This window comes from Neovison vison, chromosome 3, assembly GCF_020171115.1.
Source record: "Neovison vison isolate M4711 chromosome 3, ASM_NN_V1, whole genome shotgun sequence".
In the NCBI taxonomy this organism is placed as follows: domain Eukaryota; kingdom Metazoa; phylum Chordata; class Mammalia; order Carnivora; family Mustelidae; genus Neogale; species Neogale vison.
Window position 1 is genome coordinate 89,903,412 of NC_058093.1, and position 21,063 is coordinate 89,924,474.

The following is a 21,063-nucleotide window of genomic DNA, read 5'->3' on the forward strand; positions in this document are numbered from 1 at the left end:
TAGCCATCAGTTCCCTCATCTGTAAAATGTAAATTACAATAATATCTGCAAGTTAGACTATTATGGGGTTTCAAAGAGATTGCATGATTAAATAACTTGATATATGTTAGGTTTATAATTTGTAGCTATAGATACTAGTGAGGGAAACTAAAATGTAAATGGCTACCATAATGTAAAGAAAAAAATGCCATAATTTCCATGGAACCATTTATTCTGTATTTTTTTCTTAATAATGTATTTTTTACAGAACAAATTACTGGTCTTTGTACATTACATAAATACCAACATTGTATTGTTATATAATTAATGATGAGCCAAAATTCAAGCCTACACATCAGATATAGTTGATCTGCATATTGGTTGAATCCATGTCAAGGAAGCAGAAATTGTTCTGGGTATTTCAAGGAGAAATAAATTTAATATAAAGTATTGATTGTAATGAGAGCAGTGAAAATTAGAAATCTGAGAATGCATAACTAGCTTTCAAGTCATGGTACTGGTGTTTATGTTCTAGTGAAAGGGGATGCCATGATACTTGATGAGTTCACCAGTAGTAAATTGAGAGACAAGAGACAAAGACCATGATTTCTGCCTTGAAGCACTCCAACCTTATGTGATTGACTAGAATGGAAAGAACCCTGCAAAGGAGACTGTGAAACAGGAGGAACATCAAAAGTGTAGCACTCTGGAAGCAATGCAATTGTGTATCAGAAAGTAGTTAACTGTCAAATACTGCTGATAGGTCAAGTAACATGAAGATTGAAAAAAGGTCATTGACTTATCAACATCAAGATCATTGAAGGATTACTTTCCAGTGACTAACTTCTATCTATCTGCACAATCCTAACTCCATCTTTTGTACCTCTCGACTGATGATTGATATATATATATATACATATATATGTATAGATATATCTTTTCTTATATATATTTATATATTATGTATTTCATTTTTATATATATTTTTTTATGACTGATTTTTTTCCAATTTATTTATTTTCAGAAAAACAGTATTCATTATTTTTTCACCACACCCAGTGCTCCATGCAAGCTGTGCCCTCTATAATACCCACCACCTGATACCCCAACCTCCCACCCCCCCGCCACTTCAAACCCCTCAGATTGTTTTTCAGAGTCCATAGTCTCTCATATATATAGTCCTTTTTTCCCTATTCAATATTACCTTTATATATACACCAGTTTTAATTTCTCTGTATCTCTGGGAAGTAGAGTTCTCTAACAAAGAGAACAAAATACACCCAAAACAAATGAAATACACTTCCTCACCCACATCAAAGGATTATAGCCACCTTCCTGTCACCCTCCCATCCCTTTTATTTTGTATTCCTTTTTCTGGTTTGTTGTTTGTTTGTTTGTTTTAGTTTTTCTGTTTTGTTTTGTCACTCTTTTACTTTGTTTTTGTTTTTGTACTTTATAAATCTTACTTTCGGGTCTCATTTTGGCTGATTTATTTATTTATTTATTTATTTATTTATTTATTTATTTTTGGTGGTGACTTCCATTTGCTCCAAAGCTTCCCTTGCCTTGATTGTGGTTGATATTTTCAGCTATACATCTCCTCAACTACAGCTCAACAGAATGACTAAGAGGAGGAGCACTCAACAAAGAAAAGACCCAGAGACAATGGCCTCTCCGGCAGATCTAATGTATATAGATCTAAGCAAGATGTCAGAAATAGACATCAGGGTAGCAGTTATGAAGACAATAGTTAGGCTGGAGAAAACTATTAATAGCAATATAGATTCACTGAGGGCAGAAATGAGAGTGGATCTGGCAGAACTTAAAAATACTATCCACAAGATAAATCTAATCTAGATACTCTAACAGTTAGGGTAAATGAAGCAGAAGAATGGATTAGTGAACTTGAAGACAATCTGATAGAAAAGAAGGAGCAGAAGGAGGCCTGGAACAAACAGGTTAAAATCCATGAAAACAGAATTAGAGAAATAAATGATACCATGAAAAGTTCCAATGTCAGAATGATTGGGATCCTTGAGGGTGTGGAGAGAGAGACCAGAAGATATGTTTGACCAAATCCTAGCTGAGAACTCTCCTAATCTGGAATGAAACAAGCATTTATACCTTTGAGGCAGGGAGAGCACGCCCCCCACCCCCAGAGTAAAGGATTGCAGCCTAATGTTGAGGCTTGTAATAGAAAAATTTGCATATCTTAGAATCAAGGAAACCATTTTAAGGGAGTTACGGTGAAGAGATTCCTTATGTACAGAGGGAGGAACATCAAAATAACATCAGACCTGGCCATGGAGACCTGGCAAGCCAGAAAGGGCTGGCAGGACATATTCAGGGCACCAAATGCGAAGAATATGCAGCCAAGAATTCTTTATCTGGCAAGACTATCATTCAGAATGGATGGAGAAATAAGGGGCTTCCAGGATGGGTAGAAACTGAAAGAATATGTGACCACCAAGCTGGCCCTGCAAGAAATATTAAGGGGGGTGCTATAAAAGGAGAAAGAACCAAGAGTAATATAGAACAGAAATATACAGGGACAATCTATAGAAACAAGGACTTCACAGGCAACATGATGATAATAAAATCATATCTTTTAGTAATCACTCTCAATGTGAATGGCCTACATGCTCTCATAAAATGGCACAGGGTTGCAGATAAGGTAAAAAGACAGGGCCCATCCATATGCTGTCTACAGAGACTCATTTTGAATCTAAAGATATATCCAGATGGAAAGTGAAGGGATGGAGAAGTATCTTTCATGGAAACACCTCAAAAGAAAGCTGGGATAGCAGTTCTTATATCAGACAAATTAGATCTTAAGCTAAAGACTATAGTTAGAGCTACAGAAGAACACTCTATCATTCTTAAAGGGTTTATCCAACAATAAGATCCAACAGTTGTAAATACCTACGTCCCCAACATGGGAACAACCAACTGCTAATCACAAGAAAGAGACATATTGATTATAATACATTAATATTAGGAGCCCTCAATCTCCACTCTCAGCAATAGACAGATCATTTAAGAAGAAAATCAACAAAGAAACAAGAGCTTTGGAAGACACAGTGGGCCAGATGGACCTCATAGACATATACAGAACATTCTACTCTAAAACAACAGAATACTCATTCTTCTCAAGTGCACATAGGACTTTCTTCAGAAAGAGACCACATACTGGGTCAAAAATCAGGTCTCAACCAATACCAAGAGATTCAGATTATTCACTGCATATTCTCAGACCAACTTTGAAACTGGAACTCAATCACAAGAAAAGGTTTGGAAAAAATTCAGACAGTTGGAAGCTAAAGATCATCCTGCTCAAGAATGTTCAGGTCAACCAGGAAATCAAAGAACTTGAACAATTCTTGGAAACCAATGAGAATGAAGACATATCTATCCAAAACCTATGGGATATGGCAAAGATGGTCCTAAGTGGAAAATGCATAGCCATCCGAGCCTCGCTCAAAAAAAAATAGAAAAATCCTGAATACGTAAACTATCTTTACACCTTAAACATCTGGAAAATCAACAACAAATTAAGCCCAACTCATGTGCCAGAAGGTACATAAGATTAAAGCAGAGATCAATTAATTAGAAGCCAGAAATACTGTAGAACACATTAATAAAACTAAAAGCTGGCCCTTTGAAGGAAGTAATAAGATTGATACATCACTGGCCAGACTTATCCAAAAGACAAGAGAAAGAGCCCAAATTAATAAAATTATGAATGAAAGGGGAGAGATCATGACTAATACTAAGGAAATAAATAGAATTATCAGAAATAATTATCAACAGCTATATAACAATACATTTATCAATCTGGAAGAAATGGAGGCATTCCTGGAAACCTATAAACTAAAAGACTGAAACAGGAAGAAATTGATAACCTGAATAGACCAATAACCAGTAACGAGATTGCAGCAGTGATCAAACACCTCCCAAAAACAATAGTCCAGGGTCTGATGGATTCTGGAGAAGTCTACCAAATATTCAAATAAGAAATAATAACTATTCTCCAGAGGCCGTTTCAAAAAATTGAAACAAAAGGAAAACTTTCAGACTCTTTCTATGAGGTCATCATTGTCTTGATCCTGAAACCAAGAAAAGACCCCACTGCAAAGGAGAATTTCAGACCAATATCTGTGATGAATATGGATGCCAAAATTCTCAATAAGATCCTACCTAATAGGATCCAACAGTACATTAAAAGGATTATCCACCACAACCAAGTATGGGATTTATTTGTGGTTCAACATTCACAAATCAATCAATGTGATAGAACACATAAGAGAAGGGACAAGAACCCTGTGGCCCTTGCAACAGATGCAGAAAAAGCTTTGACAAAATACAGTATCCTTTCCTGATTAAAACTCTTCAGAGTACAGGGATAGAGGGAACATTTCTCAACTTTATAAAATCCATCTATGAAAAACCCACAGTAAATATCATTCCCAATAGGAAAAAGATGAGAGCCTTTCCATTGAGATCAGGAACATGAAAAGGATGCCCACTCTCACCACTGTTGTTCAACATAATACTAGAAATCCTAGTAACAGCAATCAGACAACAAAAAGAAATAAATATATTCAAATTGGCAAAGAAGAAGTCTACTCACTCTCTTCAGGTACATGATACTCTATGTGGAAAACCCATATTCATACAGCAATTCAGTAAATGTGGCAGGATACAAAATCAATACACAGAAATCAGTTGCTTTCTTATACACTAACAATGTAACTGTAGAAAGAGAAATTAGAAAATAGATCAATTTACAATAGCACCGGAAACCATAAGACACCTTGGAATAAACCCAGCCAAAGAGGAAAAGCATTTATACTCTAGGAACTACAGAACACACATGAAAGAAATTGAAGAAGACACAAAAAGATGGAAAAACATTCCCTGCTCATGGACTGCAAGAATAAACATTGTTAAAATATCTGTGCTGCCTGGAGCAATCTATACGTATTTTCAACGCCATCCCGATCAAAATAACAATGGCATTTGTCAAAGCACTGGAAAAAACAATCCTAAAATTTGTATGGAATCAGAAAATACCTTGAATCGCCACGGAAATGTCAAAAAATAAAAACAAAGCTGAAGGCATTACGTTGCCTGATTTCAAGCTATATTACAAACTGTGATCACTAAAACATCATGGTACTGGCATAAAAATAGACACATAGGCCAGTGGAACAGAATAGAGAGAGCCCAGATATGGACCCTCTACTAGGTCAACTAATCTTTGACAAAGCAGGAAAAAATATCCAATGGAAAAAAGAGAGTCTCTTCAATAAATGGTGCGGAGAAAATTGGAGAACCTATATACAGAAGAATGAAACTTGACCATTCTCTTATACCATACACAAAGATAAACTCAAAATGGATGAAAGACCACAATGTGAGATAGCAATCCATCAAAATCCTAGAGGAGAACATAGGCAGTAGCCATTTTGACATTGGCCACAGCAACTTCTTTCAAGACACATCTCCAAAAGCAAGGGGAACAAAAACAAAAATGAACTCTTGGGACTTCATTAAGATAAAAACTTCTGCATAGCAGAAGCAGTCAACAAAACAAAGAGACAACCCACCGAATGGGAGAAGATATTTGCAAATGATACTACAGACAAAGGACTGATATCTAAGATCTATAAAGAACTTCTCAAACTCATCATCCAAAAAAAACAAGTAAGTCATAAAATAAGCAAAGAACATGAACAGACACTTCTTAAAAGAAGATACACAAATGGCTAACAGTCACATGAAAAAAAGAGTTCATTATCATTAACCATCAGGGAAATTAAAATCAAAACCATATCAAGATACCACCTTACACCAGTTAGAATGGCAAAAATTGACAAGGCAGGAAACAACAAATGTTGGAGAGGATGTGGACAAAGGGGAACCCTCCTATACAGTTGGTGGGAATACAAGTGGGTACAGCTACTTTTGAAAACAGTGTGGAGGTTCCTCAAAAATTAAAAATAGAGTTACCCTATGACCAGCAGTTGCACTACTGGGTATTTACTCCAAAGATACAAATACAGTGAAAAGGAGCACATACACTTCAATGTTCATAGCAGCAATGTCCACAATAGCCATACTGTGGAAAGAGCTGAGATGCCCTTCAACAGACAAATGGATAAAGAAAATGTGGTCCATATACACAATGGAATATTACTCAGGCATTGAAAAGGATGAATACCCAACTTCTGCATCAACATGGATGGGACTCGAGGAGATTAGGCTAAGTGAAATAAGTCAAGCAGAGAAAGTCAATTATCATATGGCCTCACTTATGTGGAACGTAAGGAATAGCATGGAGGACATTAAGAGAGGAAGGGAAAATAGAAGGGGGGGTAAACTGGAGTGGGAGATGAACATGAGAGACCATGGACTCTGGGAAACAAACTGAGAGAAGGGGGCAGAGGAAAGAAAGAAAGAAGGAAAGGGGGCAGGGGAAGGGTGAACCTAGTGATGAGTATTAAGGAGGGCATAGACTGCATAGAGCACTGGGTGTTATACACAAACAATGAATCATGGAATACTACATCAAAAACTAATGATGTTAAAAAAAAAACTAATGATGTACTGTATGGTGACTAACATAAGATAAAAAATATATTATATGTAAACAAATGGGCATGACTGTATTCCAAAAAGTTTTATTTGTCAAAAAGAGATGGGTTCTTGTTTTATCTAATATAAATTATTTAAGAAATGATAATGAGAGGAAGCAGAGAATAGTTGAAAAGATACCCTTGAATAGGTGAGAGGGGAGGGGATTTGTCTACAGGGATTGGAGTTAAGCTTTCATTATGAATTCAACCAAGTTTGAAAAACAAGAACAAGAATATGCTGAAGTAGGTAAATGTGAAGAATAAATCTGTGGGAAAGCTCTTGTATTGCTTCTGTTATCTCAGGAAAAGTAGAAAGTAAGATCACAATATGTGAGTGGCCATTAGGAAGAAGATTTGGGGTTTTAAGAAGGGAAGATGCATGAAATAATTGCATGAAAGAATTGAAAAATAATTGGCCTGAGAAAATACTTTGTATAGTAAATAGCAAATTTTCAATTTGGAATGTTCTAGCTGTTCTTTTCCACATTGGACCATTCATATACTTTTATTATAATATATATATATATGTGTGTGTGTGTGTGTGTGTGTATACACACATATATATATATATGTATTTTTCTCAAGCACTGGCTAAACTTGTAGCATTATCAACATATTTTGAATCATTTAACTTCAATCTTCAAAACTCTTATTTTTCTCCCCAGGGGAGAAAAATTTTTCCCCCAGGGGAAAAAGAGATTGTTGCAGTCTATTAATACCTCTATTTTCAGACAGCAAAATCAGTAACACATTTTATCTGTATATTTTTCTAGTTTAGCAAATCTTATTCCTGTTAGAAATTATTTGTGCAATGAACATGCTTCTGTCACCTCATCTCTGTTTCATGCATTTATCATATTGAATTCTAATCTACTCTGAGGGTTTGCTAAACTTTTGCTTCAATGATGTATTTGCTCTGAAAGAGTTCAGATATAATGAAATACATTATGTCCAGTATTTGTTTAATATTTTGTAACCAATGAAAGATAAATTATTGAAATGGAATATATTCACATTGATTGCCATGAAGTTTATACATGGATTATAAATCAAAACAAGTCCTTAAAAGATAGAGAATCAATTGATGTGTCAGATAAAAAATGTATAAATGTTGAAATCAACCATCAAATGGACATTTTTCCTATTGAAATAATTTAATATACCAGAATTTGAAAAGATTTGTGTCTTTGAACCCACATAATGAGGTAAACGTGAAAGACCGAACATCTGAAATTTTGTTAACAATACTTCAAACAAATACAAGCCAACATATTTTAGAGTGAATAGTTCTTTGTTCTCTCAACCAATCACAGAAATTTTCAAGGAGACCAATCAGAACTGTAATCTTGTGGTTATGCTCTGAGTAAATATTAACAATATTTAAATTTATATAGGACACATGTGTGCACAGTTATATTAATATAGTGTCTTTGTTTTTCTTCTCCAGAACTGTTATCCACTTGTCAGCAGTTGAATTGTCAGTATAAATGTGCAATGGTCAGAAATAGTACAAGATGTTACTGTGAGGATGGATTTGAAGTAAAAGAAGATGGGAGAAGCTGTAGAGGTAAGTATGACATGTGAATCTTTTTTTTTTTTTTTTATAAAACCTTACTTTACAGAAATCAAGTATCTTTGAGCACCTATCATGTGCTTCATACAGAGGTTAAGCTAACTTTTTTTTTTGTTTCTTGAGATTTAAAAGATGATACTCCTACATATATCATACACATAAAACATAACAGATATGCATTTTTACCAGTCAGCTTTCAATTCATATTTCAATAATATCAAATATGGGAAATGTCAAAAATGGGAAGTGGTTTGGGTTAACCATGAAATCACTGAATTTAACAGTTTTAACTTCCTAGATGTTTTCTGGCAGTTATACAGCTGCAGTGTAGTAGACATTTGTTATTAACTAAGTTAGGTTAATAATTTTGTGCAATGTTCTTTACAATTTTTCCATTGGTAATTCTGGAAGTTGGCATTTTACCAACAGCAATGATGAACATAAAAATATTTATGTGTATTTTTAATGTCTTAATTCTTGCTTTTGTGAAAGCTCCACGGAACATACTTACCCTCTGAAATGACTCCACTCTGCCATATTGAACAATTCTAGGTTACTTCTCCATTCTATTAACATCTATTATATATATGTTAGTATATGTATATAAATCTGTAATATAAGTAATAAATTATTTTGTATAGTACTTAGAATCTATATATAGAAACATAAAATATAGACTCTATACATAAAATCAAAGAATATCTGCATTGCTAGAGCCACTAATAAGCAGACTATTTTACAAAGAAACTGGTGCTTTGCCAATTGCTTTAAACCTTTTCTTTAATATTATCATTTTTACATAGAAACAGAATCTTAAGGTAGAAAGAAGTCTCAGGGAGAATATTGTTCAAACTCTAATGACAGAAGTGAGAAAAGTGAGACCCTGATAAATTAAGTAACTTACTTAAGTCCTACACATCTTAGTAATAGACTTGGGACTAAAGCTTAGGTCTGTGGAGTCCACTTATTCTTGTCTTGAAGAGGTTCATTGCTTTTTAATGTCCATCTGGGATTTGAATTTTTCATTTGCTATTTGTTTTCTGCATAATACAAATATTACAGAAACATTTATTATTAAGTGTTTGTTAGACTTGGAGGCTATTTAATCTGACAATAGGTGGATCAAGCTGGTGTATTTATTTGACTCACACCAATTTTAAACCAACATTTAAAAATCAGAATATTGCACACAAAAGCTCAGACTATTTTTTTTTTTCAGATAGAAGAGCTGGCAACATTAGACACCTTATAAACCCAAAAGTCAGCCATATATGAATAGTACTTCTGCATACACTCACACATGCATGCAATTTCCAGTTCAAAACAGCTCTTTCCATTCACACAGGGGAGGTTAAATACCTATACAGTATCCTTACCCTTTTGCTACAACTGATTCCTATGGGAGTCAAGATTTTCGGCTCTTATTACAATCGATCTCTTTCTCTCCAATCTCCTAATTAAAACCATAAAGGTAATCATAATTAATATCTTCTTTTGACTATTGATAAGGAATTATGCATCAATCAGTATGGAAGGTCATTACTGACAGAGGAGCTCTTTTTACTTTTTTGCCACCCTGGATGACCAGAATTGAGCATCATTAATGCTTTCCTGAAGCCATATTTCCAGGGTAGTTTCTGTCCTCAGAGGGAGAAAGAAGGCAGCATTATTAAGTAATGACATGCCTATTCCTTTGCGGCCAATTTTGTGGAGTTACATGAATGTCATAGCAGTGCATTCTGGCTAAAAAGAACAACAACAACAAAAAATCATTACTCATATTGCTCTCCCGGATAGCATAATCATGTCAGAAAAGCTAAAATAGGAATCAATAAAATTAAACCTGAAAAATCTGTGAAAAAGAAGAATCATTTCTGCCACTAGGGGCTGGATTTTACCAAATGCAAGATTTAATTTCTTTCATTATCACTGTAAACTTAACTTCAAAAACTATTCTTTTTATTCCCAAAGCAACTTCCTTCAAACAAACCATCCACGAATGCAAGCTGTTATATAAAGCCAAAGAAATCTGAGAAAAGTGCAAATTAATGCCATACAAATGCATAGTTTCCCAATTTAAATGGCCCCTTAACTACTCAGGAATATTTTTGCTTTTCCTTAGTAAACTCTTTTCTTAGCTCAGTGTTCAGAGAGTGGGCTGAGAGTTCCAACCCTTTAATCATCCATTTGGTCTTTCTGGTGAGGAGCCCCCCCACCCCCATCCTGGCATCATCTAGTGGCCCCACGCTGAGTCACCTCATTGACACAGACTAAGGTATGTTCCAAAGGGGTTCATAAATAACAAAAGACACTCCTATAACTCAGAAAATTGCAAGGGCTTTAGGAACTCTGTGCCAGAAACTGAGGATAAAGACCAAATACATATTTTTATTATACCACTTATTCCTATTTTAGTATAGCACCATTCATTTCCATCTATCCAGTTTTCACATGTTGTCTCTTCTAGTTCTTAAACATTTCAGTCCATTCTCTCTTCTCCATCTGCACTACCACTGACTTAGTTCAAATTTTAATGGAATTAAAATACAATTTCTTGTGTGAAATTAGCACATAACTAATTTTCCAGGATCTCTTCTCTACTTTCACCAGTCCATTTTTTATTTGTATTATAAAGTTCATCCAATTAATGCTTTCACGATGCCTACATACAATGTACAGCGCTTTACTTTAGCATACAAATAACTTCATTATCTGGCCCCAAAACTACTTTCTCAGTGCCATCTCTTATCTCCCCGCTTATCCACCCTTATTCTAATTGACCCTTTGTACTTCTTTGAAATCCCTACTATGTCATCCCAATATCATTTCACATGCTATTTTAACTGGAATGCCTCTTTCCATCTTATCCCTTCTTATTGAATCTGAGAAAATCCAAACCATCCTTTAAATCCAAGTCAGTATTCAACCTTCACTCAATATTCTCTCTCTGATTCCAAGCAGGTTCACTTCTCTGTGTTATTCTCATAACCAGAGTATGCCCCTATTACAAAGAAATGCGTAGAATTATAATTATGTTTCATTAGACTTGATTCACTTAGAAGTAGGAACCATGTGTTATCATGTTTTTTTTGTTTGTTTGTTTCATCAAGGATTAGTAGAGTACACAGTACACAGGACAGACTGAATATACATTAGTCCAAATTAGTAGCTGACATATATGTATATATTAGCCTAGTTGGTTAAGAATCCTTAAGCACTTGCTGTTTAGAGAGACTTGAACAAGATTCAGGAGGCAGGAAAGGGAGGATGGTAGGGAATAGAAATGGGACCATAGATATTAATAAAATTTAAGATGAAAGTTTTCTTTTCAATGAATGCTTAATAGTTTCCTGTTTTTGATCCAGTGAAGGTGATTTGCATAGCTAGGTTCAGAACTATTAATCTGTTCATTGAAAACCACGTTACCAGACTAATTCTTTGTTAAAATAGTGAAAAAGACATAAACTTTTTATTCTTTAAAGTGCATTTCACATCTTTGCAAAAATATCCAAGAATTTCTAGCCTTAATATTATCTTTTAAAATTAAAAATTAGATACTAAGTTTGATGTTTTATCTCTGTAACTATTAAAGCAACTTTGAATTTTGACTTTCAGTTAGTGTGGTTTGGAAAAGACTTACTGCATTTTGTTCTCCCTTTCCAAAATAATTATCTACTTCCAAAATCTGAAGAAAAAAAAGTTTTCTTCTAGGGGAAAAAATGACCAACAATAAATCTGCTTAGAAATGATACCCATTTTCCTTGTAGATCAAGATGAATGTGCTATTTATGGCGCATGCAGCCAGACCTGCATAAATACATATGGTTCCTATGCCTGCAGTTGTGTGGAGGGCTACATAATGCAGCCAGACAACAGATCTTGCAAAGCCAAAAATGGTAAGTTATAATTTTTTTTTGTCCTTGTAGAATTTCTTGTTTCCCTTTTGCAGTTCCTTTTCACTAGAAATGTAGTACAGTACTATGGACTTGGAAGAAAATGATTTTTCCTTCATTTTAATTCACTGATCTATAGCTAAAAATCCAGAGCAGTTATTTCAGTTGTCACTGATCATCCCAAAACTCCTTCCATTACAGGAAGTTTCTAGTTTTAAAAAACCTGTTCAAAAGAAATGGATTAATGGATCTGAGTTAGCCATCTCTCTCCCACACTAGGCAATAGATTCCTAACTGCTTTCTTTGAGCTCCTGCTTTCCCACCAAAATTCATACTCAGCATAATAAAGTGATCTGCTAAAATGTAAGCCAAATCATGTCATTCTCATGCTTAAAATCTCCCAATTACATGTACTCATCTTGAGAATAAAATCCAAACTTCTCACAATACATGTAAGGATCTAATGCTGTGGTATCATTTACCTTAACCATCTCACTTATTGCTACTCTCTGTTCATTACTCATCAGCCATACTGGTTTCCTTGTCCTTCTTCTACCACATTGCTCTTGCTTTGAGGTTGTTCCACTTCCTGTTTTATTTGCCTGCAGTGCTTTTCCCTGTGATATTCACATTCTTATCATTCAAGTCTTAGCTAAAATGGCAACATTCAGAGTGACCTTCTTTGACCATTCTGCTTAATGGCGTATACCCTCTCCATTGCTATCTTATTTCTCAATTTTATTTATTTATGCATTCCTACTCAATCACTATATGATTTTTCACTTTTATTTTCTTTATATCCCTACCTTTTGAAATGAACTTATTATGTATTTGTTTATCATCTGATTTCTCCAGAATAATGGGAGTGTTACGAGAGTATGAAACTTGTCAGTTTTGTTTATTGTTGTTTACTGGTATCTGATCATAGCCTGGAATACATAGGTACTTGATGAACATTTGTGGAAGCAAGGAAGGGAGAAGGGAAAGAAGGGAACAAGGAAAGAAAAGAAAAAGAAAGAATAAACTTCTTTTCTGGTTAAAATTACTAAAATGAACGTTCCTCTTTTAAGTGTTTGAATTTCATGTTTTAACCCTGTCTTTCTTTTACTTTGTCCCTGCAAATAAAGCCTATGGTTTCTACACAGCATTCAGCCTACAGTAAACACTCAATGAATATTGATGATTTGGTAATGAAATAGCCTTGAGATGTGCTAGTAACAATAGGATAAATCTAATTGTTTAGTGAGCTGAATTAAGAATAATACAAGGAGATATGTACATGCTGTTCCATCTAGCTTCTTTCAACTTTTCTGAAATCTGGTTTCATTTTATGGATTTTCAAATTATGCTATTTTGATAAATTAATTGAATGTCCCCCACACCCTTTTATTAGTGAGTGGAAAAGTAGGCATGAGACGGGATTCTCTTTTTTGAAACCAGATTGAACAAAGCATTGGATTTGCTCAGCAAGCTGCCACAACTATTTCTTCACAACATAACCTCATGCTGTACTTTCAACAATTTCCCTGAGTGTGTTCGGTTATTAACTAAACATATTTGTATACCAAATTAGAAAGAACTCTTCTACTTCTTAGTTTATTTCTTTAAATTACTGACTTGGTTTGTGAAGCCCTACTTATGTTTCAGAGGCAATCCCTGAGAAAAATTAAGTCAATCGTATGTTCTTTTTGTCTACCACTAAGAGTTCTGATTTAAAGTATTGATGGGCTGAAGATGTAGAAGGCTTGTTCTTTGCTGTTTCTATTGATCCACACAGTATCACTGTGGCTATACAGGGAGGGTGTAATGTGATAAACCCTACACAGAGGCATTTCCTCTCTTTCTACGTGGAGAAGGTATCTGCCAATAACAGAATGTAACCAGGGAGGGATGCTACCTGCTAATGTAATGCTGACTCAAGGAGATTTGATGACTCCAGAATTGATAATAGGACATATAAAAACCTCCACCTCTTGGTGGCTGGCTTGATGACAGTATTGATCTATAGAGTTTAAAAAATACAGTTTTTATGGGAATGTTCCTGGTTTTTGTAGTTGTAGAAGAAAATGAGTTGCTGGTAAGGCTGTAAATGGCACAATTCTAGAACATATACTGACTAGTTCTAAAGGTCACATTGGATATTTGAACCAGTGTATTCGTACAGATTCACAAGGAAAACTATCAGTTTTCTTTTAGCTGTCTCAAATTGATAACAAATGAACACAGGATATTTTGGCTTCAATATACATTTTTATATAATGCATCAACCTTACATTTTTTAAAAATTTTTTTTAATTTATTTCTTTTCAGAAAAACAGTATTCATTATTTTTTCACCACACCCCAGTGCTCCACGCAATCCGTGCCCTATATTATACCGACCACCTGGTACCCAAACCTCCCACCCCCCCGCCACTTCAAACCCCTCAGATTGTTTTTCAGAGTCCATAGTCTCTCATGATTCACCTCCCCTTCCAATTTACCCCAACTCCCTTCTCCTCTCTAACACCCCTTTTCCTCCATGCTATTTGTTATGCTCCACAAATAAGTGAAACCATATGATAATTGACTCTCTCTGCTTGACTTATTTCACTCAGCATAATCTCTTCCAGTCCCATCCATGTTGACACAAAAGTTGGGTATTCGTCCTTTCTGATGGAGGCATAATACTCCATAGTGTATATGGACCACATCTTCCTTATCCATTCGTCCGTTGAAGGGCATCTTGGTTCTTTCCAGAGTTTGGCGACCGTGGCCATTGCTGCTATAAACATTGGGGTACAGATGGCCCTTCTTTTCACGACATCTGTATCCTTGGGGTAAATACCCAGTAGTGCAATGGCAGGGTCATAGGGAAGCTCTATTTTTAATTTCTTGAGGAATCTCCACACTGTTCTCCAAAGAAGCTGCACCAACTTGCATTCCCACCAACAGTGTAAGAGGGTTCCCCTTTCTCCACATCCTCTCCAACACATGTTGTTTCCTGTTTTGTTAATTTTGGCCATTCTAACTGGTGTAAGGTGATATCTCAATGTGGTTTTAATTTGAATCTCCCTGAGGGCTAATGATGATGAACATTTTTTCATGTGTCTGATAGCCATTTGTATGTCTTGATTGGAGAAGTGTCTGTTCATATCTTCCTTACATTTTTTGTGGTGATTTTATCATATTATAGTGCGGTCATAACTGAGGTGCTAGGAAAATGTTTTAAATTAAACTCCATTTGTCTTAAATCTTTGCCATTCTCCTTTTCCTTTACCTGGCTGCTTAGATTGGCTCCACTTTTTTCTTCCTCTCCAATCCTATCCTACTGGGCTCTGGAACCTAACTTTTTCTCCCAGGAAAGCCAGAGTTCCAGGTGTCTCAGAAGTTGGGAGCATGGGAAACTATGGGATATTAGAACGAGCTGGCCCAGAACCCTGGATGTGTGTAAAATATCTATAGGCTTTAGAAAGGAAAAAAAAAAAAAAAAAGAATGAAAGAAAGAAATATCAAGCCCAAAGGATACGGTGGGAAGCTAATACTAGACTCAATAGGAGGATTCTGCAAAGGTCTTACTAGATGATAGACGGGACAATAAAAAGAATCTTAGGAGATTTGCCTTTTATGTGAAGGCAGAGAGAGGCAGAGTCAATTGTCTAAGAATCTGCTTATAAATTTCAGCATGGAATAACATGGTGGTCACTCTCCAACTGTTCACCCCAGAACTTACTTCTGGGGTCTTATTTCCAATGTAACAATTAATAGTAATTAGGTAAATTAATCTAAATTAATTGATTATCCCTCCTTTGTAACATAATATCCGAATCCAGGTAAAATTCATAAGCCTTAAGAGTACCTTCAAGAAATAATTCTAGTAAGGGGGAGGGGATTTTAGACCCTGTGGCAGATAGGGGAGGAAATTAATGTTAGGCAGGAGGCCTTTTCATTGTTGTTAATTCATGCAATGCAGACAAATTCTTTTCTTTTCTACCATCTGTAAGATTGACTTGACTACTGCAATGTAGAATCAATCATTCAGGGCTGGGAGGAACTCAAAGGTAATTTAGTCCAACTATCCATTTGCTATCAAAATAAATAATTTCCAAATGGAAGAAAATTTTAAATGTACATTTAAAGATAATTTTAAATAGTACTTGATAGTTCTGTGTAAGAGGAGACATACTGGAATATGAATGTCATAATGTAGTGTTCATAACTGGAATGGGACTCACATTAAAAGCTAGTAATTTTTGAACTAAACCTTAGGATTTCTCATTTGAAAAGAATGTTTAAAAATAATCATTAAGGGGTTCCTGGGTGACTCAGTTGGTTAAGTGACTGTGTTATGCTCAGGTCATGATCTTGTGGTCCTGGTATTAAGTCCCACATCAGGCTCCCTGCTAAGCTTCTCCCTCTTCCACTCTCCCTGCCTGTGTTCCCTCTCTCTATGTCAAATAGATAAATAAAATCTTAAACATAAATAAATAAAAATAATCATTAAAAAATATATATGTATCTAGTAAAACTTCCTACTTCCTATATGTTTTTACTTTTTATTTTTTTGAGATTAGAGTTCTAGAGAGTTGTCAAAGCTGAAAATGGGAAGGTTTTTTTTTCTCATTTTTTAAAAATTTAATTTAGCTTCTTTTAACTGATTTAGACCAGTTTTGATGTAGAAATATGCATTAAATGTAGGCAACAAGGGCTAAAAGTGGACACTTGTAGAACCTGTAAAAATGAAAGTAATGGCCAAGGGTGTCTAACTTATGAACTGTTGCCAGTTTTACTCCTGATCAATTCAGGCTCATTGGACTATACTTTTCAGTTTCCTACCCACTCGCCGAAGGCAGGCATTTAACCCAGTTTAAAAGTCTGCAGAACCAATAGGACTCTACTGACTGCACTAAAGCAGTCCTGGAACAAAGAGCACTAAATAATTATATGCTCATCAGTGTAGAGGCACTGCAGTAAGTGGCACCATGAGAGAGAGAGAGTGTGTACCTCTTTGCCATGTAGCAACTAGAGTAGTGAGAGAAGAGAGCCCATTAAATAACTTCAGGATTCTATTACAGTTTATACTGTGCTATTCACTGATTGGAACGATGGGGAGACCATTTAGGCAATAGAAATACAAATAAGAAATACAAATCATAATCCCTATATAATCCATGGAAACAAATCCTAGATGATGCTAAAGAATGTGTTCATACCACTCACTGCTTTCTTTGCTGGTATTCATAAAAAGAAAGAGAGAAAGAAAGCAAAATATAATGTCCTATGGCTCCTACACCTAACCTCCAACTCTATTATTATCTAATGTATATTTTAAAATTTCCTTTTAGAAGGTAGAGGAATCATTCATGGTTTTCTGCCAGGGGAGTTCTGCTTGTAGGGAGAATAGGCAGGTGCCTGTCTAGAGAGGGAGGAGTTCTTTGTTTATATCAGAGTCTGTGCAACCACTTGAAATGCTTGGAATTCAGTAGTTACAATATAATTGCCTGCCTGATTTTTTTTTTTTAAAGAAAGCACTCTATATTAAAATGTAAGTATTCTTAGGAAGGGTGACATATTAAATCTTAGTAACCTTGATAATTTATGAGACTAGTGGATCAAATCTCTTTCAGTATACCATCTGGCTAAGAATGGCTCCCAGCAGAATGATAGGATTATGTCTTCACATACAAAGACTCACTATTCATAGTTTTTACTATTTTTAGGTAGTCCAAAGGTCTAGTTCTTGCACAATTTGTCATTTTATTGAGACATAACTGAGAATGGTATTTGATGACATGATCGTATATGAAACTGTGAGATAGGAATGAGCCTAGTGGACCATAACCATAGTAACCCAGATTTGTTGTTCCTTGTGCCTTCACGTATACACGGAGGAAATGATAGACACTGTGGTAAACAGTAGATGGCAGAGAAGTAGCTCAGTGCCTAGAACAGAGTATGTGGTTGGTAAGTGGTTTTTTTGTTGGTGGTGGTTTTTATTTTTTGTTTGTTTCTTTTGTTTTGTTTTGTTTTAGATGCTTTAAAGGATTTTGTGAACATTCAGGAAGCAGAATAGGGGGCTAGGATTTTGAGAATTAATGAAAGGAATGCCAGGAGGCTGGAAGAGATTAAAAAACAAACAAACAAACAAACTGAGGTATTTTACTAGTTTTATCATGTTATTCAGTGTTCATGCTACCTTTGCCATAGTATAGATATTGGAGTGGTTTGGGAAGACGCGCATAATCTCCACAACTGTGCCCTCTTCCCCAAGGCCCTCCTCAGGTAAACATCTAATCCTAGTGTGTTTACTATGGAAATACAGTTGCAGAACAAGCTACTTTGCTTGCAGTCAGGCAGTATTGCTTAAAATCTCTGTCCTAGAGAAATACTAGAGCTTCCCAGGCTGCGTTTGAAAACTGAGCCTGGCCATTGAACTTATTTTTCTATTTTCTGTACTTTTCATACCCTACATCTTTTTTGGCTCTTTACTTAGATGGAAATCACATTCCATGACAGAACAGGGCAATAATTTCTGATAGAATTTCCATTACCAAAATTAAATATCACACTTTTATTTTTTCCACCCAAACACTATTAATGAGTATGCCACGTTAAGGTATGAAAGTACTCATGAATATTCTATGCGTGTTTTTCTGGTTTTTTTGTTTTGTTTTGTTTTTGCTAGAGGACATTACTTTCACAGTCTAGCACCTTTCTTCACATCTTAAACAGAGAATGTAACTATGGTGTCTTATGTGTCATGACGCCTTTGATTTATTGAGAGTGTAAGAAAATATCAGACCCAGAAAAAAATGCATGTTCTTCCATTTGCTTTACTACTTAACATCATAAATGCAATCTAGCTAAGGACTTCTTTGTGGGTATAAAGAATCTCATGGCCACATTTATAGGCTCTAGATTTGACAAATGATAAACTTTATTTTTGCAAATGGCACAACATATAGGTATAAATTTCTATCATATTATTTAATTTTTTGTAGAAAGGCTACAGATCTATTAGTTAAATTCTCAATTTAGAATATGTGATAGATCATACATGCTCTCCAGTTCCTTTTTTTGTCTTAAAATTGGACATACAGTGAAAATTAAAAACAAACGAGAACATTTAAATTCATAGAATTAGAAGTTGCTTAATTTTAAGATGAGGCGAGGATACATATATATAGATATCTATAGATTTAGATTTAGATATATATCTACATCTATCTATCTAGATATAGATATATATCTATATCTATATATACCTATATCTATAAATCTACATCTATTTATATCTCTATATCTATGTCTATTTATGTACAAAACTTCTCTATTACTTTGCGGGAAGTAGAAGTATATAGCAATTAAAATATTCAGGGAAAAAACAAAGGGAAAAAAGAGAATATTTTCTCCTTTCTAATAAGACAAAAAGTTTTGTTTGTTTTGTTTTGTTTCTGTTTTTGTTTTTTTCAGAGTGCCTTCAAGGCATCCCCTGTATCAATAGCAACCAACAGAGAAATATCCACAGTTAGAGAATACCTCTTGGGCACTCCTCCCAGTAGAGTCCATGCTTCCCTTGACTTTGATTACTGATACTCTGTGTATTCTCCTGTTTCAAGATGATTAGAGTCATTTTAGTCCTGAGAAAAGAAAATCCATTGTGTTGATTGTATTTTTAAATGTATGTGAGGCTTTCTTCTTAGCACGAGGACTCACAAAGCCTCCATCTGTGCTTTCTATGACAGGTAAAACTTGCCAAAATCGTAGATAAATTATATCTTGATAGTCTTGAGAAGTTTAGAACAACATACCATCAAATTGCAAATGATATATCTAGTAAAGTAGCTAGAAGTTTGGTATATAATAACTATTGAATACTTAGAACTAATCTGTCCTTTTAAATGCAAAGTAGAAAATTGGAGTCTTAAATTTAGGCTGTATGTTTACATCCTTTGGCAGCCTTGTCAGAAAACAGTGAAATACATTAAAGGACTTTTCCTTTCCCACCTCTAGATAATGAATTTTCACATACCTACCTCTCTTTCTCCTTATTCTAACATGATGATTTTGTTTCATATTTACTCAAGAAAACAGAAGTAATCAAAAGAGAACTTTCTCTCCCTGAACTTTATTAAATCTACCAATCTGTATCTAGAACTAATCACCCTGCCTTCTTCTTCTTTGAATGGAAGAATACACTGTGCTCCTATCTAAGGCCAATCCCTGCCATTATGCATCAATCCTATCTACTCTTGGCTATTCAAGAATTAGACTCATACAGTGGTCTTCTCTGTTCCTCAAATCATCAGTATTTTGACTCTCCTGGATCATTCTCTTGAGTATACAAGCTTATTGTAAAGATGGTACAAAACAACTTTCTTGAAACCTATATTCCTCTTCAGCTAGTCCGTTTTTCTTTTCCCTTTATAGAATAACTCACAGGAAGGATTTTCTTCTTTCTCTAGTTCCTCCCCTTCTGTCTTAAACCCACTTAAATCGTTTTATATTCTTATGACTCACTTATACCTCTACTGTCAGGGTTACAAGTGATCTCCAGCTGCCTAGGCATTCAGTTATCAATCCCTAGCACATAACTGATCCTTGTCTCCTTTTTGAATATGTCCCTTTATATTAGTACATTTTAGAGTCTTCCTTTTAGCTTACTGGGAAATTTTTTTCTCAGTTTATTTTGCTGCATTATCCTCATTATTTTTGGAATGATCCAGTGTTTAGTTGTTTGAATATCTCTTCCTTTGTTGATTTCCTAAGTACTCTCATCTTGTATTGTGGCTTTAAAAACATTCTCTTCCATGATTTGATAAGATATCTAGAGACTGAGACTTGAGAGTTTTAGTCATCAGCCCTGACTTCACTGTTGAACATCAAACTCACTTGGGTATCAAAGTCCAATTCAATATCTCGTTTAGAAATTAAATAGAAATATCAAACTTTTTGTGTCCCAGAATTTTGATCCCCTCTCCTGACAGTGGGGTACATCACCC

The 21,063-nt window shown here is 35.0% G+C and overlaps 1 protein-coding gene across 1 annotated transcript in view; it reads left to right on the forward strand.

Moving 5' to 3' along the window:
- Positions 1 to 21,063, forward strand: part of LRP1B (LDL receptor related protein 1B) — a 1,985,448-nt gene that overhangs the window by 905,002 nt on the left and 1,059,383 nt on the right. Inside the window, exons 4-5 of the mRNA XM_044242553.1 lie at positions 8,065 to 8,184; positions 11,958 to 12,086. Of these exons, the coding sequence (XP_044098488.1) occupies positions 8,065 to 8,184; positions 11,958 to 12,086 (249 nt within the window). The remainder of the gene's footprint in view (positions 1 to 8,064; positions 8,185 to 11,957; positions 12,087 to 21,063) is intronic.